The 26,074-nt window shown below is 43.4% G+C and overlaps 1 protein-coding gene across 2 annotated transcripts in view; it reads left to right on the forward strand.

Moving 5' to 3' along the window:
* The window catches only part of VAT1L (vesicle amine transport 1 like), a 151,479-nt gene that overhangs the window by 15,625 nt on the left and 109,780 nt on the right, over positions 1 to 26,074 (forward strand). For both annotated transcript variants that reach the window (XM_082439105.1, XM_082439104.1), the window contains exons 2-3: positions 11,959 to 12,088; positions 16,465 to 16,680. In XM_082439105.1, coding sequence (XP_082295231.1) covers positions 11,959 to 12,088; positions 16,465 to 16,680 — 346 coding nt within the window. The remainder of the gene's footprint in view (positions 1 to 11,958; positions 12,089 to 16,464; positions 16,681 to 26,074) is intronic.

Here is a 26,074-nt window from a genome sequence, read left to right on the forward strand (position 1 = left end):
ATCCCATGCTATGTTTTAGCATCAAACATGACAGTCTGTTTGGAAAATGTGGTGGAGTCGAACATTTTTGAGTTGAAAATTTCTCTCCTGTCTCTTCCGCTTACATGTCATTTCAAATTATTTAGTCAATGTGAATGTCAGTTTTCAGTTATTTATTCTTGGTTGAGGATTTGAAGAGTAGTCTACACACTAGCTGACGAAGATCTCAGCAGAAGCAAAACTCTTTGTTCAGAGGTTACTCCCTCTTTTCTATAGTTTTTTTGTTATTTTTGCATTCCTTTTTTATTACAGCATAGTTGATGTACAGTACTGCGCAAGTTTCAGGTGTGTAACATAGTCATTCACAAGTTTTTAAAGTTATGCTCTATTTCTAGTTATTATAAACTATTGGCTATATTCCCTGGGTTGTAGCTTATTTATTTTATACATGGTAGTTTTTACCTCTTAATTCCCCAACCTTTTTTTGCCCCTCCCCCTTGCCTCTCCCCACTGGTAACCACTAGATTGTTCTCGGCATCTGTCATAACACACTCTTTCCAACTTCTGATAGAGCTCAGGCGGCTTCTGTCTCCTAAGGTCCATCCAGGACAATTCTAGCTGTTCCCCAATGAAAGGTGCCATTTGAGATGTGCATGAAAGTTCTCCTTGTTCTGACAAAGAGTGTTTATTCTTCCATAGAAGATTTGTATCAGCCTATTTTCACAGTCTTGAGATCATAAAATAGGTACTTAAAGCCAAAAAGAAAGGAAAAAGAAAAAAAAAGAATTGGGAGCAAGAATTTTCTGAGATCAATGCCTATGGTCCTAGATGTTTTCAAGTTATCAGCTGCAGTGAAGAAACAAAAATGAAAACTTCCATTCTGGGAACATGAGGGAATGACTCAAACGTGTACTTCTTTGGCCCGTGTACTTCTTTGGCCCGATTTGGATTGGGAATTCAATGCTCTGATAAACATTGCAGCAACGAGACAAGAACAGAATGCGGAAGGGCACAGCTTCCGGGGCTGCTTTTGTTCAGAGCAACCCCTCACATGAGGAGCTTCTGGGAGAGGCCGCCATGGATGCTGGGTTGTGGATGTTCACCAAGCAGAGGGAATCCCAGACTTCCCATGTGGGATTTGACCATGTTCCCCCTGGTGTCCGGGTCTTCTCCAGCATCCTGTGATTCCTGCCTTCTTGCAGACACCTAGAAAGCCCCAAGCTACGATTTTTCATGGATTTCCCCAAGCAATTTACCAACCTTGCATGTATATTTTTTCATAGTGAAAATTGTCTATTAAACCCTGTAAAAGGCTCTTTCTTTCCCCCAGCATCATTGAGATACACTTGACACTTAACATGGTGTAAGTTTAAAGTGCACAAGTGTAGAACTTTTGTAAATTGCAGAATGATTACCACTGTCCTATTAGCTGCCTCCATCCTATCACTTTGCTACCATTTCTTTTTTGTAATGAGATATTTAAGATCAACTCCTGCATGTGTTTTGATGGTTCATCCACCTTTACCTTTCTCTTTTTTCTTAGTTTGTCTCCTCCTTAACGCTTTGATCTCTACAAATCTTCCCTTTCCCTTTCCTCTCATTCTTTCGGGTCCCAATTTAAAGATCTCATCCTCCTTTCTGCCTTCCCAGCATTGGTTATAAGAACCCCTAGACCTTTCCTCTTCAGGGACCACTGTACAAAGGACACCTCCATAAATACTCACCATCAGTGACCACTGCTCTGTGCCTGTAGGGGAATAAAACCCAATAAAGGAAGATCACAACACCCCTCTTGTAGTGGATACTGGGGCACACTACCCAGAACCCTCTTTTAGGACTGAGGTGCTCATTCCCCCAGCTACAGGGAGTGATGGCTGCTGCGGGTTCGCAGCTGCGTTCCTCCTGAGGAATTGCCCTCAGCAGAGGGAAGCATCCTTGCCCAAGATCAGATCCCCTCCCTGGGGGCGGCTCTTATCCTATGACCAGTGGATGCAAGGGTAAAAAGTTCAGTCACCTTGCCTTGATTCATCATAACTAGAGGGACCATCCTAGCTCCAGAACTTTCCATGGATAAATTGAGTCCTTTTTACTACTACATCAGTGTTTCAACCTCTCCATCTACTCAATCCAGTTCCCCTCACCCCCATACAGGTGTTCCCTGGAGAACTCCCTATAAACCCTCTGGCATGCAAACCTCAGTCTCAGAGTCTGCTTCCCAGGGGGCCTGACCTATGACACCTTCTTTGTGTGTTGATGATGTTGATGGTGGTGGTGGTGATGGTGGTGATGACGATGATAGCAGCTCACACTTATTGAGCACTTACGGTATGTGAGGCACTCTGCTTTACACGTACTGTCACGTGCTATCCACACCAACCCCCGAAAGGGTGAGGGTATTACTAACCCATTTTTGAGATGAGGAAACTTAGGTTCAGGGAGATGAAGCTACCCACTTGAGGAGGAGCCAGAAAGCAAAAGCTAAGCATTTAAATTTAGCTTTGGTGACTGCAGAGGGTATCAGCAAAGCTAACAATTCTTTGGGAAAGCCTTTCCGGGGGTCACTGTTTTGACTCCATGGTTACCTTGTCTGTGAGCCCATCTCCTGGTGACCGGGCGAGCTCTCTAGCTACACTTCTGTAAAACCACTCATCACGCCACATTGTGAGCAGTTTTCATGATTCTGTTTCCCCATGAGAAATTGAGCCCCCTGTTAACTGTGGATATCCAATACTAAGTGTCTGCTCAGGATATAGTAAGTGCTCAATGTGACAGATGAGTCGAGAAGTCCCCTCTTTGTAACTGGGAAAATTGAGTGATGCTCTCTCAGAAGAAAAGCAAAGGGCAGTAGCCTCTGGAGACATCACTTGCCTTCATCCCTTGGCTTTGTAAATGTCGATGCGCCTCCGTTTTGTTCTCTGTGAAATGTAGGTAATGTTGTGTATCTCTTTGCCTTGTTATGGTTGTTGGAAAAATTAAATATCACACTTATAAAACACTTAACACCATGCCTGATACACAGCAAGCACCACATAAATGTTATCTACTACAATGACCCGCCACCAGTAAGTCCTTTTCTCCCCATGCCCCATCACTTGAGGAATTAGAATGGGGATTTCTAGAGATCTACTAGCTTCTTGGCCACCCCCCCCAACCATCACAAAGCCCTATATGAGAACCCATCTTAGAAAGGGTCCATCTCTTCTTGAACAGTCTTCTTTGTGGGAACAGCTGATTTGGGGCTACTGAGAGCAATTTTTCTCAGTGCTGACGGCATGTGAGAATGTGTGCCTGGGTGAAACAGACTCTCAGAGCTGGAGCCAGGATGTACACGTTAAGATACATATATCACCACGATGATCCTGACATGCATCCAGAAAATGATTATACTTGAAACTTGGTCAGGCTGCACCCACGTGGTCCGCAATTATTGCCGCTGGGGGAGGGTACTGACTGCCATCGCTCACAAAGAGTGAGGCTCATGATCTTAATACAGTATTTGTTTAACATGAATTCAAAGTATCTTGGAGATGTTTCAGAGAATCATAGAGGTCATGATTTAAAGAAACTTAAAAAATGTCAGCTGGTCCTATGTCTTGAATTCCCTCCATGACATCTTTTGTGATCTTCACAAACACCCTTAGTAACCTGGAACCTGACAGCCTATCCAACATTTTTTTTAAAATGACTAACTTTAATAAACAAAATTACTCTGTCAAAATCTTCTAAAAGTTTCTGAATGCTTACTCTCAATTTCTGTACACATCTTCTCCCGACCGACAGCGACTAGTTCAAACACTGGCATCCGTGCATGGACCACGTTTTGATTAGCTTTCATGTAGTGCAGACTGGAGCAGTGATGATGTAGAAGAGATGGGAGAATTGCTGGAGTGGTGTTTGGAGTAGCGAGAAGAGATGAGATGAGGTGCGCAGTGGAGGGATTGACTTTGCTATCCAATATTTTAATAAGCAATTTAGACATAAAAATCAATGGCATGATAACTTCATTTTCAGAGGACACAAATCCAGGAGGAAAAGCCAATTTTTTTGGATGAAAGAATTAGGATCCAAGAAAGAGCCAGACAAATCAGAATGATGAATCTAATCTAATAAGACCACATTTAACAAGAGTAAATATAATTCTTTGGACTAGGATCAAAAAATTCAACTGCCCTAGAGGACGAGAGAGCTTTTCATTTTCTTACCTATTTAATCATCATCTATTAATTTTTACCTTGTCTCATTCCAAAGACAGCCTGAACTAGCTTAAAAAGAAATAGATACACAGCAGCGATTCTCTAAGTGTGCTTCCCAAACCAGGAGCAGCATCACCCAGAAATCTGTTAGAAATGCAAATTCCGGGGCTTCCCTGGTGGCGCAGTGGTTAGGAATCCGCCTGCCAATGCAGGGGACACGGGTTCGAGCCCTGGTCCGGGAAGATCCCACATGCCGCAGAGCAGCTAAGCCCATGCACCACAACTACTGAGCCTGCGCTCTAGAGCCCGCGACCCACAGCTACTGAGCCCTCGTGCCTCAACTACGGAAGTCCGCGCCCCTAGAGCCTGTGCTCTGCAACAAGAGAAGCCGCTGCAATGAGAAGCCCGTGCACTGCAACGAAGAGTGGCCCCTGCTTGCCGCAACTAGAGAAAGCCCACGTGCAGCAATGAAGACCCAACACAGCCAAGTAAATTAATTAATTAATTTAAAAAAAAAGAAAGAAAGAAATGCAAATTCTTGGACCTCCCCCGTAGACCTACTTAGTCAGGAACGCAGGGATGGGGCCCAGCAATCTGTGTGTTTACAAGTACTCCTGCGAATTCTGATGCACAATCAAGTTTGAGATCGAATCTAATAGAGTTTAAGATATTTTTTAATGGAAACTCCAAAGCATTCAGAAAGTTAAGATGAAGTTGAGTGTCAGGATAACATAGAGAATGAATGCCAGAAAGCTCTGCAGTGTGCAGGGAGGGGTGCTGCAAATTTGGTTCAGAGCTTCCTAGTAGCCAATGCAAAGAAAGAAATATAATCAGTTTCTGCACTGCACTCGGTCTGTAAGAGCCACACAAACAACCTTTGTGCTGAAATTTGAGGAAAAATTCTCTGTCTTCATAAAGAAGAGAATGTATATTTTAACAAATATTATGTCCAACAATATCCCTTCAGTAAGTAAAACAGTGGGTTTCTGAAGGTTGTTTCTTTGGCCATGTATCTCCCAATTGAACCAATGATGGGGCAAGATTAGGGATTTCTATTGAGTGTGAAATCGAAATATATGATTGGGCTCTATTGAGCTGCATCAGTAAAGAAGTAGTCTTCCGGAAGAGGAAGATTTTCATCACACAATTCTTTGTGTAATGGTCTGAGTGTTTGGATTCCTGTGGTCAATGCTGAGGATACTGATGATCTGAGGGAGGGACAAGATGGCAAGAGATCTAAAATCTTTTCCCATGAGCCACCCCTGCCTTCCTTTCACCTGGAAAATAAAAGGGGACCCTCTCCATATCTACTTGCCTCTTCTTTGCTAAATCCTTCACTGGGCCAATTTTATCTCAAATTGGAAAATTAACAAACTATAGCTGGGCTGATTCTTCTGTCATCCACTTAGTGGTGTCCTTTAAGAAATAATTTATAAGCTTTTGCACAGCAAAGGAAACCATGAACAAAACGAAAAGACAACCTATAGACTGGGAGAAAATATTTGCAAATGATGCAACCGACGAGGGATTGATTTCCAAAATATACCAACAGCTCATACAGCCCAGTATCAAAAAAACAAACAACCCAATCAAAACATGGGCAGAAGACCTAAATAGACATTTCGCCAAAGACGACACACAGGTGACCAACAGGCACATGAAAAGATGCTTAACATCGCTTATTAGTAACAAAATGCAAATCAAACCCACAATGAGGTATCACCTCACACTGGTCAGAATGGCACCATTAAAAAGTTTACAAACAATAAATGCTGGTATAGAGAAAAGGGAACCCTCCTACACTGTTGGTGGGAATGTAAATTGGGGCAGCCACTATGGAGAACAGTATGGAAGTTCCTCAAAAAACTAAAAACAGAGTTGCCATATGATCCTGCAACCCCACTCTTGGGCATATATCCAGACAAAGCTATAATTCGAGAAGATACATGAACCCCTATGTTCATAGCAGCACTGTTTACAATAGCCAAGACATGGAAGCAACCTAAATGTCCATCAACAGATGAATGGATAAAGAAGATACATATATACATATATATGTATACACATATACACACATACAATGGAATACTACTCAGCCATAAAAAAGAATGAAATCATGCCATTTGCAGCAACATGGATGGACCTAGAGATTATCATACTAAGTGAAGTAAGTCAGTAAGAGAAAGACAAATACCATATGATATCACTTATATGTGGAATCTAAAAAAAATGATACAACTGAACTTATTTATAAAACAGAAATAGACTCACTAACACAGAAAACAAACTTATGGTTACCAAAGGGGAAAGGGTGATGGAGGGATAAATTTAGGGATTTAGGATTAACAAAGACACACTACTGTATATAAAATAAACAAGGACCTACCTATAATGGAAACGAATCTGAAAAAGAATATATATATGTATATGTATAACTGAATCACTTTACTGTCTACCTGAAACACTGTAAATCAACTATCCTTCAATAAAAAAAGAAATAACTTATGTCTTCTTTGATATTATTAGCATATCCAACGGAAATGAACAGAGCCCAAGCCAGAGCTTTGGGGACAAGAATACACAGCAGCCTGCCATGGTTTGTAGGTAACAGAATGACAGCCTAGTGGTCAGAAACTCAAACTGTGAAGCCATATCAAAAGGGCTTGTACCCCAGTTCTGGTACCTACAATAGGGCCTTGGACAAGGTACTACATCTTCTTTAGGCTTAACCATCCTCCTGAACAAAATGGAGATGAAAATGGTCCATACCTTAATACCTAACCTGTAGCGTCATCATCAAGTGAGCAACATTTGTTGAGTCTAGTAGAACATAAAATGAAAATAGCTAGACATCTCTCATGAGACTTTACAGGGTTGACATCCATCACTTCATAGATAATAGAAAACAAAGTACAGACGCCAAGGCTAGCTTGCCTTCCTTCAGCTTCTAGATAGAATCTGAGCATCCCAAGTCAGTGTCTTTTACCAAGACCACCAAGTATCTCTTCCTCTCTACCTCAGCTTGGATTTTGATAATATTTTAAGCAGAGCCCACAGGATAAAGAACCATCAAGCAAACAGAGTATGAGAGCTGGGGTGGGGCCGGTGGGGGGAGTGGGCTTCAAAGACCGAGCCAAGGTCCCGCAGCTCACTGATGGCAGTGTAGGAAGCGGAACCCATGCACCCTACGTCTGTTTCCTTCCACCATTTTTCTCTTAGTTTTCTTGCCCCTGAATCTTGAAATTATTGATTTTAGTAACACTGAATTTACTTGCGTTGCAGATTTCATGGTGTCGTGGGATATACAATAAGCAAGGAGCTTGAAGATCTTGATTCAAGTCTCAGCTCTGCCATGGACTAACTGTGTTGTCTTTGACAAGTCAGCTTTCTTATTTGAGGCTCAACATTCACATCTATCTAATGGGAATAATAATATCTGCACTTCTTGCCTTTCTAGGATTGTTACAAGGTTTAATGAGATGTGTATAAAAGCACATTATAAACTGCACTATGCTATGCAAATGAAAGTTATTTTTTAAAGAGACTGCCTCCAAATTTCCCTGTACCTCCTCATTCTGTGTTTTGAGTTTTTCAGGGTCCCTTTCTCATACCTCGGCCTTCATTCCTTCAGGGTGCTAAGTCTCAGTAATAACCCTTTAAGCCTATTATTTGACTAATAATTTAGTGTGGGAGGGAAACAAAACAGCCTTATTTTTATAATTATACCAATATTTGAGAAACATAGGATTACTTAGAAGACCATTACATCAAGCACTTTGCAGCACTGTTTCTTTTTGCAATGCTCTCAAATGTTTAAGAGGCATGGAAAAATTAGGTAAGACAGACATTTGACAATTACCCCTGATGTGGGCCTGAGTCATCAGGCACAGTCATTGCTACCCCCTCAAAATTTCCAGGTGAAAATCAAATTATCTTAGCGAATACTGGACACTATAATTATGATGATGTATGGCTTGATGTGCCCCTGTGTTTTCTTGTTGTGTTGGGGAAAAAAGTGTTTGACAGACCCAAGTTTAAGTTCATGGGTTCACCATTCACTGTCTGTGTGGCCTTGGGCAAAGGACTTATTATCTCGAAACAATGTTACTGGTTTTGTTTGAAAAAAGAAAAAAAATGAGGTCAGTAATGGCTGTCCTGGTGGGTGATTTAGGGTTATTGATTACGGTATTTGTTTTAATTTGTATTTTGGTTTCATGAGACAGAGACCACACACATAACCCAACAAAGAGCCCTATTGTAAAGACATGCGTGAAGTATCAAAGGAACTCTTGGATATTTGAGGGCAGGAGGCATGTGGGGCTGGGTTTCACCACATGTAGAGACTGAACCCTTGCATCCTTGATAACTCAGCAGTGAGGTTTGTATAACTCACCCTGGTATAGCCTGTTAGGTTGGCTCTGTGACCCAGCTCAGTTCTATTTTTTTTGACATCCTTTCTGGTACTAAGTTTTTCTCTTGATGCATGTTTCCCAACTCATAGTTTTTGAGAGAGCATCCAGTTCTTGGGCCAGCTCATTTATTTTATACTGAATGGGCTCCTGCTTAGATTATGAATGGCCACTCCTCCAACACTGGGTCCACCACTGGGGCAATCAGCGGGCAGAGAGATAAGAAGTCATCAACATGGTCCCTTGGATGTGCCCCTTCGTCAAGGGCAGTGGGTGAAGTTCCCTTAAAGACGGAGTAGGGCGTCATCTGTGAGGGCTCAGTTTCTAGACTTGGCTTGGACTCGGATCCTGACTTTGACAGTTTCTAAAGATGAGACCTTACATAAGTAACTTAATCCTGTTGAGTCTAAGTTTCCTCATCTAAAAAATGGATATGATAGTTCACACCTCGTAGGAGTGTCATTGAGTCTTAAATAACAAAAGGGAAGTGTTTAGCACAGTTTCTGCCACGAATTGAACCCTCTGTAAATGCTGGATAGGTCCATAGCAGGAGGAGGTGTGTGGGCAGGCACCATGAAACAGGTCTGATGCGTCACATAAGGGTACTTCATTAACAACTGGTCACCTCCTCTGTGTGTTGAGATGACCAACACTGACCCATCCCCTGTCCCCTGGGATACACCTCCTTCATGTTCCTGTCCTCAAGTTGGTTGGCATTCTCCACGATCCTGACAGAATCACTGCATGCCTCACTGACAAAATGGGATGCTACAGGATTTTATAAGGTCTGTCTTAGCCCTTCTCGCTGGAATCAAGTAGCTGGCTCCCCGTTTACAATCACTGGGCCCACTTCACGCTGGATGGAGATTGAAGGCCGCCTTATTGAGCAGCGTAACAGGCGTCTAGGACGAAGCCTCCTCCAGGGGGCTGGAACGTTTACAGCACTGTCAAGTCATTTCTTCTGGCATTTTTCCATCAGGGTCTTGGGAAATCCTAAGTTTTCACACAGAGGATATAACACAGTGCACTGAAATATGCGTGAAATGAGATGGAGTGTTTGACTTGGGACGTAGAAATTCCTTTTATTGTTATACAGCGACGCTTCATTTATTTGATTGTGTCGGAAAATGGGCTATTTCACAGAAGTGAAGCTTATAGATACCTAAAGTTTTCCCACTTCAGCTCTGAAACTATTTTTAACTCTTGTTTAATGGGAATCTTCCTAAAATGTATCTCAATCTCACACGTCAGCCTTCTTCTTAACAGAAGATGCAGATATTATTATTGAATACTTACTATGTACTTGGCACCATTCTTAATGCTTAACTCTTATTAACAACCCTGTGGCATGGGTGCTACCATAGCCCCCATTTCACGGATAAGGAAATTGAGGCTTAGAGAGGTTGAGTAACTGACCCAAGGTTACCAGGGAGAAGTCATGGAATTGAGATTTGTGCCCAGATCTCTCCGAGCTCTTAAAAAACTGGCCACATCATTGGAGAACATTTTGGTTAATAAATGACCCTAAGAACTGTTAACCACCAAAGCAGGACCTCTGGAAGTCTACACATACATTTCAGGAATGTGTTCATGACTCTGAGCATCCCTTGGCTGCTTTTTAAAAGGAGTTAAGGGACTTCTCTGGCGGCGCAGTGGTTAAGAATCCACCTGCCTATGCGGGGGAAACAGGTTCGAGCCCTGGTCCAGGAAGATCCCACATGCCGCGGAGCAACTAAGCCCGCGAGCCACAACTACTGAGCCTGCGCGTCTGGAGCCTGTGCTCTGCAACAAGAGAAGCCACCGCAATGAGAAGCCTGCGCAAGACAATGAAGAATAGCCCCTGCTCCCCTCAAGTACAGAAACCCTGCACACAGCAAGGAAGACCCAACGCAGCCAAAAATAAATAAATTAATTTAAAAAAAAAAGGAGTTAGTACTCAAACTGGCAGCACATTTTTTTGGATATTCATGAATATTCCTTCATTCAGTGGATGTTGCTTGAGTCCCTACTGTGTGCTGTGGGCATAATGTATGCCAGGTATTCTGGAAGCAAAGAAATATGAGGCATGCAGCTGCCTTCAGAAAAGGCACATGTTAGAGATACTTCAATGGGGCAATATGTGAATCTTGCCTCATTTGTGTCCAGAAAAACCTAGAGAAAGGGATGACTCTTGAACCCATCTTTCAAGGAAGTCACCCTCCTTGCCCTTATCCATTCCTTATGGGTGAGACTGATGAGTAGAGACCAGGGGATGTAGGCAGAGTTAGATGCTTCCTTGGCTCCAAAGAGGCCAAGGAAGAAATGGGCCATCTGTGTTTAAGAAAGAGTTCGTCTCTTACTTGAAAAAGAAGCTGTGGCCGGACGCTGATGGGCCTTGGGCCAGACCGAGGAGTTTGGTTTCTATAACCCGTGTCTTTCTTAGATGGCAGCTTATGAAAACAGGCAGTACGTTAGAACCACAGCTGGTGGGAAAAAATACATGTTGAGTGAGATATGTGTTCCCACTTGATTAGTTCATGGGTGTTAAATGCAATTCCCAATTGTAGCTCTTTAAAAATCCCACAGTTCGGAGCATTGGTAGCATCATTAGAATCAAGTGTGTGGTTTTCCAAGGCAATGACTTTGATATATTTTAATGATAACTTTATTTAAAAAGTAATATGTTTGTAGAAAATACCTAATGACTTCTCTCAGGCAGAGATAACTAAAGTTTTTGAAATGAACCCTCCAGTCTTCCCATACCCGTTGGTCCATCACGTTGACCTATCTTCTTCGAGTCACCCTCCTGCAGCTGGACCCAATGTGGTCTCTTAATGGCTCATAGTCACCATTATGGGTACCGTTTATGGCTTGGCGCTCGTGTAAGTCGATGGGATGGTTGAGGTGTGACGACTGTTTTGAGACCTTTTAGGTTAGGTCTTTTTCTCTTTGTTTCTCATAGAATGGCAGATGGCCATTGTGTCTGGCTGCTTTCCATGTGTCTTCTTATAACCTCTTCCTAGTATATTTTTTACCCTTGATTAACTGCTAGAACAGCTAATGACCAGGCTGGTTAATACATACTTTTAAAATAAGAGTAAGGAGGCTCTGAGTGGGAGCAAAGGGACTCTCTTTTGAATTAGAGCGTGAACTCTGCAATTGCCATCTGAAGGGCCGGGAAAGCATTAGTTGTCTAGAAAGATCATTGCTTTACTTTATTGGTGACATCTAGCTAAGTAACATTACTATTAGGCATGTTTCGTCAGAAAATTTAAAAAGAAAGGAGAGAGGTATTGGGGAGCGGGGGGAGGGAGGGAATGGGAAGGAAAGAAAAGTCAAGCCAGTGCTTTCTTTTGGATCTCATTGTGAATTTCTTTTTTCACGTTTGCTGTTCACAGTGGTTTAAACTTCATTGACTTGATGGTGCGACAAGGGAATATCGACAACCCTCCCAAGACCCCCCTGGTGCCAGGATTTGAATGTTCTGGGATTGTTGAAGCTCTGGGGGACAGCGTTAAAGGATTCGAGGTAATGTTTTGACTTCTGACTGAAAGGATGATATCTATCTGGAATCCATTAAGATAATAAAAGAGTATGCAAAATATGTTTGAAATAATCTATAACGTGTCTTATTGTTATTGTCTCATTATTTGGGTTTATTAACAGTGGTTATAAATGGGAGGACTTTCCAAATGTCTCATGCGTTTCTCATGTACCGTCTTGTTGCTCCTGGCAACAGTCTGGTGAAGGGGCCAGGGGAAACCTTAGCATCCCCTTTATTCATTTTATTTTATAGTGTTATTAATAAGATTAAAATTAATACAGCTATGAATTTGGCCTTGGATTAACTAAGTGTACATCCCTCCTCTCTCTATCCGTGGCTCTCATTTCCCCATCACTTCGGGCTCAAAAGTCAATTACAAAACGCAAAAGTTGGGGAGAAGTAGCCTCTGTATTTTATAATTGGGTTCCTTTAAATATCTACTTAGCTGATGCATCTAAGTGACCATTTATAAATCGTTATTTCAGACACTGTGAAAGTGGCATTTTTGGATGAAGATTTTAAAGCCAAAGGGGAGGGGTAACTGACAATGAGACAGAATTGGCTATGGGTTGGCGGCTTGGGGAGTAGGGCAGGGGATAAAAAGGGTTATTATATTATTCTGACTACTTTTGTACATGTTCAAAATTCCCCATAATAAAAATTTTTTAATCGCTGAAAAGATGTATGACCCTTCCTACCATTATCATGCAAATCAAGTAGGATCTTGTCTATAAAAACTGAAAAACTATGGGCAAAAAAAAAACTATGGCACAAAATTGCAGTAGTTTGGAGCAAGAAAAAACAGTGGAAATCAGCCATAAGAGCTCTCGCTCGACTTTAAGTGCTTCCCATGGAGAGATGAAGGGACCTCACATTTGAGAATCTACCATAACTAGAAACATGGGGAAGTTACTGCTTTTCAGCCTGCAAGGTAAATACTGTTATTACCCCCTTAGAGATGACGTTCAGAGGGTTCAGTAATTTCCATGAGGTCAGAAAGATAATAAGTAGCAGCTGAAGCTGGACGCAAATCACCAGAGCCTTTTTACTCTTCCTACAATCCCACGCTCTTCACCCCTGCTCCCCGCCTGCAACTGTTGCGATAGTTAAGACAGGAAGAAAATCCTATAGAAGGTGAGCCAGGACGCCCCTGGAATTGATTTTGAGCCTGTTGCTCAGCTCTCAGTGCCTCGGAGCCTCAAGATACTTTGAAAAGATCAATACGCTCCCGATTCATTACGATGAATGTCTGGAAATCTCATCCCGCTCGTCCGCCTTTTCGTCGGTGGTTTCCAGATGACATGGCAGAAAAACGCTGAAAGAGAAGTAAATGCGCTTTTTCTTTTCTTTCCTGTGACTTTACATTTTCTGTCCCCAGGTGAGCAATCTAACCTCACCCGGCAGCACCGTCTCCCCCTGAAAGTGCTGCACGTAAGCACTATGGTCTGCTCTTCGCTCCTCCACGTGGTCCCAAAGGAAAAGATCCTACCGTTCGCGCTATTCATCTTGAGCGCTGGATAAATAACCCATCATTTTAGACTGTAACAGCAGATAAGGATGTTGCTTGCCTTAGTTTAGGGAGGAATCACTGTGCTTGATTGTATGTATTGTTTCCCTTATATGTGCTCTTTCTTCTGCTAGCTAGCCCTGACTTGCTGTCGTCAAACCGATCCATCACCCCCTCCACCCTCCTCCAGCACTTTCAGCTGCACAAACAAATAAAAGTAGCCACCTACAGCTTTCCAGTCAGGGTGTGATTTGGGAGAAAACCAATACTAATAGGCCCTCTATAATTTTGACTTAAAATTTTCAATCATGTTGGAGATGGAATTCCACACAGCAACACACTGAATAGCTCTCTTGGCTTGATGGATTGCAAGAGAGCCTTGAAAAGTTGTTGCCAGAGGCTCAGCAGTAAAGGAAGAATTTGGGCTCAGTCGCCCAGGACTAATTTCGTTTTTTTAAACAGAATCAAGTAATGAGGTGAATCGGATGTTAAAAAAAAAAAAAAAGGTTCCCCACCGCTGGACTCTGAGACTGGGGCTGCAGATCTGATGGCTGATCCTCTTTTTGTCATTCTGACAGTGAAACAAGAAGTCTGGAGCAGTCAACCCTGCTGGGCTGGCTATGACCATCACTGTCAAGGTGGTCTGTGATGGCACGACCATCACTGTCAAGGTGGCTGAAATACTCTTGTCATACACTCTGTTGACACCGGAGACCATCAGCTACTCTGTGGTGTTATGGATCTTTGGGCTTGCATGATTCTGTGCAGAACAGGATGCCAGTGTTGGACCCTAGAGACCCTCTGGTCCACGCTAGGGCATCTGAGATGATATTCCTGACATCATCATTTGGTTTTTAACGCTTCCAGAGACTGGGACACTCACTGCCAATGAGACAGCCTCTCCTATCCATCAGTTTCTTCATTAGACAGCTGTTCCTCTGCTTCATGAAACTCAGTGGGTCAATATTTAGCTTTTGATCATTCAACTGTGAATTCCATGAGATCAGGAACCAATCTGTTCTTTTTAAGAGTTAGCATTAATTGTTCTTTCCTCGTCTTACATGCACCGTGCCAAGTGGATTGCATGCATATTATGTCATTTAATCTCCATAAGGACCTGTTCCTAATATTATACCCATTTAAAAGCTGAGAAAACTGAGATTTAAAGAGTTAGACTAATATTCCCAGACTTGGTAGGTTCCCCTGTTGTACACCCTTATATAACTTTATGTCTTCTTTGTAGCACTTAGGTGTAATGAATTAACTATTTGTATCTGGAGTCAGCCTACCTAGATTCACATCCCAGTACAGCTACTCTTTGGCTACATGACTTTGGGCATGTGCTTTAATCTCTCTTTGCCTCATTTTAAATGTCTGTAAAACCTATGATCATTCATCTGTAATATGGGGCTGTAACAAAACCCATCTCATAGGAGGCTTTTGTTGTTGTTTTTGAGCAGGGGTGAAAGAGAAATCCTAAACTAGAAAGAAAATAAAACAGTAGAGTCCATCATAAAAATATATATACACTAAAACACACATATATGAAAGCCGTTAATTTACTGAGAAATCACTATGACCACAGCAATTTGAATATTGCATTTAAAAGTTATAGTATAAGCAACTAACATCAAATAGCAGAATGGTTCAATTGAACTAGCACTTGGCAGCTCATGTAAGCTATCAGTGATAGTTTACTTTGTATTTCCCTTTAATAATGATATGCTATGAAAAAAACTTAGCATATGATTATAACCACTTTAAAGGGAAGACTGCTTTTTTTCTTTTTTTTGAATGGTGTCTGGCTATGTAAACCACTGATAAAAAAACCACAGTATTCAGCCCTGCCTCATCTAATCATGAGGTAAAGCATGTGACAGCCTTAGGACAATGTCTGCCATACAATACGTGTGCAATAAACGTTAGTTGTTATTCCTCACACCCGATGGCATTCTCCTATTTCACTCTAAGCCTGGTTGCTCTTGTTCAATCTCCTGCACTTAGATTTACATGGCTCCTCTGATGGACCATGTTTCACATCCGATGTAATCGGTAATCCACTGATGCAAATACCACAGTGAACTAACCTGGCAGGGAATCTATATGGGGTGGGAGAGAATAGCCGAGAGTAGATTTGACTCCTAACCCCTTTGACCTTCCCAGTTCCCCAACAGGGAGATTAGATGAGAGGCTGAATCAGTAATACGACCGTCCCACACTAACTTTCCACGGCATGTGACGTGATGCACGTTGTATCGATATATTTATGCTCCAGAAGAGGGGTAGAGTCCCTGGCTTCCATGGCCCCTGGGAAGCTGGCACAGATGGACTTCAAGAGCATCCACAGGGACTTCCCTGGTGCTCCAGGGGTTAAGAATCCACCTTCCAGGGCAGGGGACACCGGTTCGATCCCTGGTCGGGGAACTAAGATCCCACATGCCACAGGGCAACTAAGCCCACGTGCGGCAACTACTGAGCCTGTGCACTCTGGAGCCCACTCGCCACAACTAGAAGAGAGAAGGCTGCGTGCCACAACTAGAGAGAAGCCCACGCGCCACAATGAAGAGCTCGCGTGCTGCAATGAAAGATCCTGCCTGCCGCAACTAAGACTCGACACAGCCAATAAATAAATAAATAAATGAAAAAAATGGTCTCTCATTTAAAAAAAAAAAAAAAGTGTCCACAAATGCCTTGAAAGGCAGGTGAGGTGAGGGTGTGCATATTTGAGGGTTTTGGGTTTCTTTTTTTTCTGGGAAGGACTCTATAGTTTTCATCAGATTCTTAAGAATATTTGAGAAATCTTTCAGAAAAGATTAAGAAACCTCCACTAACTCTGTGCTTCCCTATTCCCAGATCGGGGACCGTGTCATGGCATTTGTCAATTACAATGCCTGGGCAGAGGTGGTCTGCACACCAGTGGAATTCGTCTACAAGATCCCAGATGACATGAGCTTCTCCGAGGCTGCTGCATTCCCTGTGAACTTTGTCACAGCCTACATGATGCTCTTTGAAGTTGCCAACCTGCGAGAAGGGATGTCTGTGCTCGTACACTCTGCTGGCGGCGGCGTGGTAAGTGGGCTGCTTGTGAGTCCTCCTCCCCAAGGTCAGAATGGAGGAAGTGGAGTGACACCCAGTTGATGATGAGATTCCTGTGTGAGCTGTGCCCATTCGTAGGGATGATTGCTATGGTTCCGGTGAAGCTCACACGGATGGTGGAATTCGTACAGATGATTGCGTTGTGGGGTAGGATGAGCCTCAGAAATGGTTTCCCTGGAGTTTGGAAAGGTCTCCAAGATGGCGTGTTAGGACTCAGTGTGTCTCAGAGATGGATTCTGTAGAGAAGCACTCTCATTCTTGGTATCTCAGTGAGCAGTTATGTCAATCACTGTGAGACGCTTCATAAGTCATGTACTACTAACATTATCTGAAACACCAAAATGGCGGATGATTTACTTTTTCAGTAAGTTGCCACGAATTCGTGATACTTCCCATAGTAATGGCATCCTTATTCATTTGTGTTCTGATATATTTTCTTGAGTGGGAGAGAGGTAGACAGAGATTGTCCTAGCACAATAGGAATTACACTTTAACCCAAGTCTACCCATGAGAGTGGTTGCCTATGTGAATGTCATCTGTAAGGTGTGTTTTTGACAAGGGGGGAAATAATGGAAACTAAAATCGCTGCTCTGGAGCTAAGGGATGGCAGAGATTTCTTCCATGGTTTGGATGGGTCTCAGTACCAGTCACTCCATATGTATTGCACAGCTGCCCCATGGCAAGTGCTGTGTTCCCATCATGGTCTACTGGGGTTGGAGGAGAACTCTTAGAGAGTAGGAGACATTACTCATTAATTCAACCATTATGTATCGAATACATACTATGTCTTGGACTTTATGGGGATAGAGATTAAAAAGAGAAGGTCCAGATACACCCTCCAGTATCTGGTGTGAGAGGTTCTTGGTGTTGGGAATTCTGTGGTTTGATGAACTCAGATATGAACTCTTAGGTTAGGTGTATCTTGAAGATGTTTTCACTGGAGGTTCTACTAACATTGATTTTTTTTTTTTTTTTATCTTGGCTTTCTACAACTACCAAAACCCTACATAGTGTAAAGCACATTTCTGGTTTTCCTTTCCAAGAAGACAAGCTCACATACAAAAATGTGAAGGCAAAGACGTGAAACTTTAGGAATGCTTTAAGAGGAGTCTCGTCAATCACTTTAGCAAATTTGCCAATGTCTTTTGACCATGAGTAAAGATACAATAAAAGTTAAAATATCCCTCGGAAAAGAAATGGATTTTGGTGCCAGTGAATCTATTAACAGCAAGCAAGCCATTTAGAATGCTGGCATTTAGGAGCTCGGTGTGCTCAGCATACAAAGCGTGAGAGGCCTGTTTTCATGTTATCGACGTAAGCGCCAGGCTTTACAATGGGGCTGGACTCAGTTCTGCTGAGAGTCTATGTTGAAACATTGGCACTGATGACGTTTCGTTTCATGTTTTGATTTTTTTTGTTTGTTTGAGTTTGTTCTTGGAACCAAGAGAAATGCATCAGGGACATGGGTCTCACAAAAGAGAAAAACAGTCTTGGAAAATAACAAAAGTTCTTATCATGCCTTGTTCTAAGCTCACAGACACTACAACAGTAAGAAATAAAATGTGAAATGGATGAAGGAACTGGGGAAAAGGGACAATGAGGGTAGGTAACTAAGCTGGTGCAAGTATTGCAGGCTTTGATGTGCTAAAGCTTTGTTGAAGGCTCTTGCTTCCTAACAGTGAGTTGTGCAAAGAGAAAAATGATCAGTCACGTGCACTAACGTTGATTTGATGGAAATAAACCAGTTATTAGGAAAACCATAACTAGAACTGGGTTTTAAGACTGGGGGAATCCTACTCTGTGGTTTCTCATAAGAAATGTATGCTGACAAGCAATGAACATCCATCAACAAAATGGTTATAATAAATGCAATTTCTGTGATGCTTTTTCTTATGGTGTGCTTGTAATGTAGTCTAATAGCACCGAAGTAATGCAACATTTAGCAAAAGCAAATACCCTAGGCCAAAAAGGATGTGGTCTGGCTTAATCCATGGACAGTTGAAGGGTGTGGTTGGACTGCCCAGCTCTCAGGTGGGTGGGTCTCCTTAAATAACGTTTTTCCAACCAAGATTTGCTAGGTGGTATGCCAGCACGGAATTCAAGGTTTCCGTGAGAGGAAAGTTTTTTGGCCAAGTGCATAACCATGTATGTGAATGCTCAAGCAAGCTGAGGTGGAGTTGACACTGTCTTACAAAACCCAACAAGTTCTAAAGGGAGTCCAGACCATTTCACCTCCCCATGGTGGAAAGACCAGCGAGTCGCCCCCGGGCAGAACTAGACTCCTCCCAAGAAGACAACCAGCCACGGCTCTCATGATGGGGGGAGCTCCCTCGGGAGTACTTTTGATGCATTATCTGTGATACCCTGGAGAGGTGTGGAGCTGCTTCCCATCACTGTTGGATAAGTCTGGTGCAGTTGCTGTGGTAGGCAGGATGATTCCCTTCCCCACACACACACCCCTCAGACATCTATGTCCTAATCCCTTACATGGCAAAAGGAATTGTGCAGATGTGATTAAGGAAAGGACCTTGAGATGGAGAGACCATCCTGGATTATCCAGGTGGGTCCGATGTACCCACAAGGGTCCTAAAAGATGGAAGAGGGAGGGAGAAGAGTCAGAAAGAGATTCAGAGGTGTTATACTGCTGGCTTTAATGATGGAGGAAGAGACCATAAGCCAAGACATGTGGGCAGTCTCTACATGCTGAAAGAGATAAGGAAAGGGATTCTCCCCTGGAGCTTCCAGAAGAAACACAGCCCTGCTAAAACCTTGATTTTAGCCGAGTGAAACCCATTTTGGGGAATTCCCTGGCGGTCCAGTGGTTAGGACTCTGCGATTCCACTGCAGGGGGCCTGGGTGGAACTGGTCAGGGAACTAAGATTCCACAAGCCACGTAGCGTGGCCAGAAAACAAAAAAACAAACAAACAAAAAAACCATTTTGGACTTCTGATCTCCAGAATTGTAATATAATACATCTGTATATACAGATTACATTCTTACTTATCCTATTACAGTATAAAACTCTAATAGAATAAATTGGCTTTGTTTATTTGCTTTTAGCCATGGACTCGGTGGTAATTTGTTGCAGCAGCAATAGAAAACGAATACAGCCACTTTCTCTGGGCTGCCTCCCTTCCCAGTGTGGAAAGCCCACAGAGGCCTGAAGAAAACACAAGTAACAAGGAACAGAACCCTAATTCACATCCTAATCTGGCTGATTCTAAAATCTATTCTCTTTCCACTTGACAACCCAATCATCCATTCCTTCATTTATTCATTCATTCAACATATATCTGTTCATCTTCTACCTTAGTGCCAACTACAGACATTTCAAAGAGCCAAAAGACTATGGCCTGGGTACATGTTTCCTAATTTGATGATGATGACAAAGAAAGTTCAACCTAATTAGGATAAAGTTTCCTAAACTGAGTTCGTATAAAGTGTGCAGTTGTAATGGCACCAAGACTTCTGTCTGATTTTTATCAAAGGCTGTGATGGGAAATGTGCAGATAGGAAGTGAGAAATGCCAGCCTAAACTGTAATATGGAAGGAAACTTTAATATATTACAGGAAAATAATTCAGTCCAGAGCCAGTCACTTTCTCATTGGAATTGCCCAAGTGTCAACACTGCTCTTTCACATCTCTGAAGACACTGTTGATTTCCTCTGACAGTAGCACGGCCAGATGGTGTAAGACAATAACGCCACTAATGAAATCTTTAGAACCTGGTTGAAGATTCCTTACAATCTCATAAAGGAAAAGTAAGAAAATACATAAGCAAGTGGGGCTCTTGTCGGGGACTTCCATAGAGGGTTTTGCTGCCAACCCCATTAACAAGTTACCACGACTTTGAGCATCTTAACTGGGGGTGTGCTCCATTTCTGGAGAATAACCTTACTGTTACTGTGTGGATATTTGCATCCATGTCTGACATTTGATGCTTTCCGGGCTTTCAGAGCCCTTTGACCTTTTTCGTCATCTCATCTGAACAGAGAGAACAGAGATGGGCCACAGATCTTGGAAAGGAAAGCAGAATTTAACTTTCAGACAGAGTTAAATGGCTACCACTCAATTATTAAATTCTATTCATTATGGATGGGGCATTTCCCAGTGTCATTCAAATCACTTCCAAGGAGATACCACAGAGGGAGGGCCAGAATCTACAGGGGCGCATCACGAGCGCCCCCCCCGACCCTATATAAGGGCTCATGCGTTGGGGGTCCTCCCTGAATGGCTTAACCATACATCATTAACCATACACCATTCTAACACGAAACTGGGAAAGCATGGGGTGAGCAGGAATCCTTAGTGTGCTGGAGGAATGGGACATATTGGAGAGTCATTCCATGTCAGCAGAAAAGACACGGCCATCTGCAAAATCACTATAGGAGAACAGTTTGTTGAAAACAGAACCATTGCGATCATGAACAGCACCAACATCTACCCAGCTACTCAAGTCAGCGACCCCCAAATCATGGTTAAGTCTCCTTCAAGATGCCTCATGTTTGAAATCCTGTGATTCATTCCTGCCACATCATAAATGCAGTAAACATTTGTGAATCAAAAGCTGTTGCAAGCCATTTTTTTATGTTCTGGAAAAGTTATTTGCTGAGCTAAGGAGGGCCCCATCATTGAGTTAATCTCAGAAAAAAACTCATTCCTAGGGATCTTGTAAATTTCAGTCTAGTAAGCAATCTTTGGCAGTCTAGCTCATGCCGTCCCACATTCTGAATATTCTTCTGAGTTTTCTGTCTGCATCCAGTGTGCATTATTAATTGAACGTGGCCTCCTTTTCATGGCCCTGGGGCTGTCTCCCCACCCCCCATCATCCCATGGTACAGCTATGCTCAGTCTGTACCCTCCAGCACTCCAAATAGAGGGTGCATGCATGAGATCTCAGAGCTGGAAGGAGACAAAGACACCAAGTTTTGTTGCACACTAGCTGTTGAAAACATTATTCATCTAGCCCTCATAACAACCCTCCCCGTGGGAGAGTACGTGGCAGTGAAGAGTTCAGATCACGAGCTCTAGAGCCAGACTCCCTGGGCTTAATCCCAGCTCCATCTTCCCAACCCCTCTAAGGCTCTACTTCCTCATTTGTAAAGTGGGGTGACATCAGGGCTAGCCTCAGGTGGCACTTGTGTACTTGGAGCAGTGCTTGCACATGATAAACACCCAGCTAAAATGAGCTATTGTAATTTCCCAGATTCAGAATTTCAGTGTTGTTCCCAAGCCTGCAACGTCCATTAGGAGAAAAGATCAAATGTGAACTTAAACTCCAGGGCCAGGAACTCCCAATCCAGTGCTCTTGAGACTACCCCACAGCAGTGGCCTCGGAATCGTCTGCACCTCCCCTCCTGTCTTCTGCCCGCCCCACCCCGTGCCCTGGACCAGAGAGTCTTCACTATAGCAAGACCTCCTGGTTCCCAGGGGCCTGCAACGCTAGGAAACAGAACCTCTGAAAATTTAAAGAGGACAAAGTGCCTCTGTCGTATCCTTCATGAATAATCCAAGAGACGAGGATTAACTGCCTCTCGGCATCAGCAGGAAGGGCTGTGGCCTGGGGACTCCCTGGAATGGTTAAGACCCTTATTCCATAACTGCTCACCCCAGGAAACAGGCCCTCACCCTCCTAAATGTCAAAGATGCTGCAGAGACGTGTCATGGACCAAGGCCCCACCTCCCTGCTTCCAGAAACCTCTGATGCTGGCAGCCAGTGCCTGACTCCTCACAAGTCAGCAATATGCCTTAGGTTAAGAAAAAATATATCTAAAAACATTTCTTCCAAGCTAGGTCTCTGTCCGCAAAAGCCCCACGTGATCTTTATTCTAGTTGCTTTTAACTCCTTTACAGTAAGTCATGACTGAGCCAAAGAAACTATCTTTATTACAAATATTATAAAGGTTAAATTAGGCCTCTGAGACAGGATTCATTCGCTCAATATTTGTTGAACATATGTATCAGCTCATGAGGGAATAAAAACTAAAATAGATGGAGTCCAGTAATTTCCATACACTGTCTGTGAGGTAGATACTATTACATCCCCCTTTTAACAGAGGAAACTGACACACGGAGAGGTTAAGTTACTTGCTTCAGGTCACACAACCATGGAGAGGATGAACTGGCGTGTGAACTTGGGTCCCTTTGAATACAGAGCCCATGTTTTTAAGTACTGGGAGGCCATGCTCAGAGAAACCGTGCTTCTGCTTAGAATGGAGTGGAATGGATTCCATGCTATGGGTTTGGTTGGTGAGTTTCCTTCCCTAGGAGCTGAGGACAACCTGGGGTTACTCAGGAGAGCTGAGCTATCTTCAGGAGGAGGGGAGCATCTTCTGTTGACAAGACCATCCTTTCAAAGAATCAGGCAGATTTAGTGCTGAAGCTGCCCTTGACGTTAACTATCCAGCTGGAAATAAGCCCTAGGTTGCCATGTCCATGAAGGCGGGGATGGTGCGATCTCTTCGTCCCTGTATCCTGAGCACAGAGCCCACTGCCCAGCACACTGGGGTTACCTGATAAATATTTGTAGAGGAAATGGAGGAAGAAAGGGGCCAAAAGGCAGCATTCAAGTTAATTTTGAAGACAGTGTAGAACTTAAGGACCCAGATTCCAAAGTCAGAGCTGGTTTTCATCCTAGCTTCTCTATTTTCCAGGTGACAGACCTTGAACAAGTACTTTAACTTCATTGGCTCTTGTTTCTTCATCTGTTAAAAACGGGTATAATACCTATCTCAGTTTTTGTATGGTGTTCTAAAAGAGGATTATGGGGACTTCCCTGGTGGTGCAGTGGTTAAGAATCCACCTGCCAATGCAGGGGACAAGGGTTCGAGCCCTGGTCCAGGAAGATCCCACATGCCACAGAGCAACTAAGCCCATGGGCCATAAAACTACTGAGCCTGGGCTCTAAAGCCCGCGAGCCACAACTACTGAGCACGCACGCCTAGAGCCCATGCTCCGCAACAAGAGAAGCCACCTCAATGAGAAGCCCACGCACCATAATGAAGAGTAGCCCCCGCTCACCGCAACTAGAGAAAGCCCGCGCATAGCAACAAAGACCCAACGCAGCCAAAAATAAATAAATTAATTAATTTTTAAAAAAAGAGGATTATGGAATGGGCTTTGCAAGCTAGCTGCCATAGAGGAAACTCAAGTGTCAGCTGCTGTTATTACTATTACTATTATCATCATATTATTATCTATCTGGTTAGAAAATATTACTCAGTGCCACTCTGGCACTTATAGCCAGAAGCAAGAGAGCAGCAAATAGGACAGTCAATTGGCGGCTGGCTGTTGGAACTTGGAGCAAGAGGCAGATAAAGCCGATCTCAGCATCCTTTGTTTATCTTCCCTGACAGGAGGCTGCACAATGATCTCATGAATTAGTGGGGTTGTCACATAAGCCCCTTTTCAAACATCACTTCCCTAAAACACCTAAGACATAATTAGACTTCAAGAAGATTTACCTCCATAGTTCCAGGTCTTGGACATGCGCCAGGAACTCCAAATACACAGACTAGACTTTGCTGAGTTTATACAACCCCAGGGGCCCGCCCGCTTCCCCAGCAACACACCCAAAAGGCCACAGTTGCTTTTCAGAATATTACTGCCCATATTAGGGTGAAAAAAAATCAGCTCAGCTGGGAGAGAATGAGATGTGTAGCAAGCAGCAGCCTCGTCTGTTCTCATGGGTACCCACCAGGTATGGGTACCCACCAGCCATGGTCCTGGGTACTCTACCCACCCTGCTGGCCACTGGTCCCTCTGATGGTGTCCATCCTGCAGCTCACAGCTCACTCCACGAGAAACTCAACAGAATCCCCCACTCATCCCCTGCTCTAAATGTGCTCAGGCCCCTCAGCGGTATGACCTGATACACAGATGAACATTCAACCCCACCTTTCCTCACATGACCTGGAGTCCTCCTCCCACCCCGCCCCCCCATTCTTCCCACCCACCCCCACCAAACTTGGTCATGATTCCCCTCCCTCCCCACCCCCAGCCCCTGTCTCTGTCTCTCATCTCTCTCATCTCTCTGCTTGGCTCTCTTTCTATCTCTTTGTCTATCTTTCTGCCTGTTTCTCTGTCTGTATCTCTATCTCTTGCTCCTTTTTCTCTTCCTCTGTACCTTTCTGTCTCTGTTCTTCCCTCTCTCTTCTTTCTCTCCTTCCTCCCTTGCTTTTATCTTTTTTCTCTTTCCTTCCGTCTTTCCTTCTTCCTTCCTTCCTTTCTCTTTTTCTCTCTCCCCGCCTTCGCCCTCCCTTCCTTCCTTCCTTCCTCCTTCCTTCCTCCCTCCTTCCTTTCTTCCCTCCCTCCCTCCCTCCCTCCCTATCTCTCTTTCTTTCTTCATCTATCTAGTAGCAGCCCTGAGGATAACTTCATTAGTCTCTGGGTATATAAGAATGAGCAACATAGGCCTGATCCCACCATCCTGAAGCCTGCAGTCTTGTGAATATAATACATATTTACCAGGGACACATGAATCATCGATGACAGTGGTGACAGGTACTAAGGGAGGAGGAGATGGTGCTGAGACCATAGCACATGGGACCTAAGCACCTGGTCTAGGGAATCAGAGATGACTGTACTAGGAACTAAACTTAGAACTGGTATTTCAGGATGAGGAGGAGCTGAGGGGGTGAAAGAGTGAAGGGAGGAGGGGAAGGAGGCTATGAGAATGGGCAATAATGTGGAATTATTAGGGAGCTGCCTTGCTCAAGGTTTTCTGGGTACATTCAAGAAACTGACCAGAGTGTGGCAAGAGAGGAGAAGAATAGAGGAAAAAGGGGCAGTGAGGGACTGGGAGATGGAGACCCACACAGCAGCCATGCTGACAATTTTATCCTTATTCTTATCCTAAAAGCCACGCGGAGTCAGAAGAGGGTTCTGAGCAGAGATTTAACTCATGGTTGACATTTTTATAAGATCCTGTGTTGCTGAAGGGTGAATAGATTGGAGCAGGTCAGTGTGGAAGCTGGGTGATTGAGGGATGGCTGTGTTCCAGAGTGTCCTTCAACTTCTCTCATTAGAGCAATTACAGTCCTGGATGCCTGAATGCCAGATATTCAGGCATCCAGGACTCTATCCTTTGGTCTGACAGCATCACAGTGCAACCCTGGATAAGCCCTTTCCCATCTTGTGCCTTAGGTTTTTCTGTAAAATAAGGTAGACCAGATGTTTCTTCTGTAAAATGAGATAGAGTCAATATTTCTTCAGTAAAATGAGATAGACCCAATGGTTTCTAAGGCCCTGTCCACCTTCCTTGGTGATCCTGTGCTTTCTTGAGATGCTGCCAATCTTTATCTCCTAGATGAAAACCTCCTTACCTATCACTCTCCTCACCAGCACCAACTCCCCCCACCATTCGC

This window comes from Balaenoptera physalus, assembly GCF_965194825.1.
Source record: "Balaenoptera physalus genome assembly, chromosome: 19".
In the NCBI taxonomy this organism is placed as follows: domain Eukaryota; kingdom Metazoa; phylum Chordata; class Mammalia; order Artiodactyla; family Balaenopteridae; genus Balaenoptera; species Balaenoptera physalus.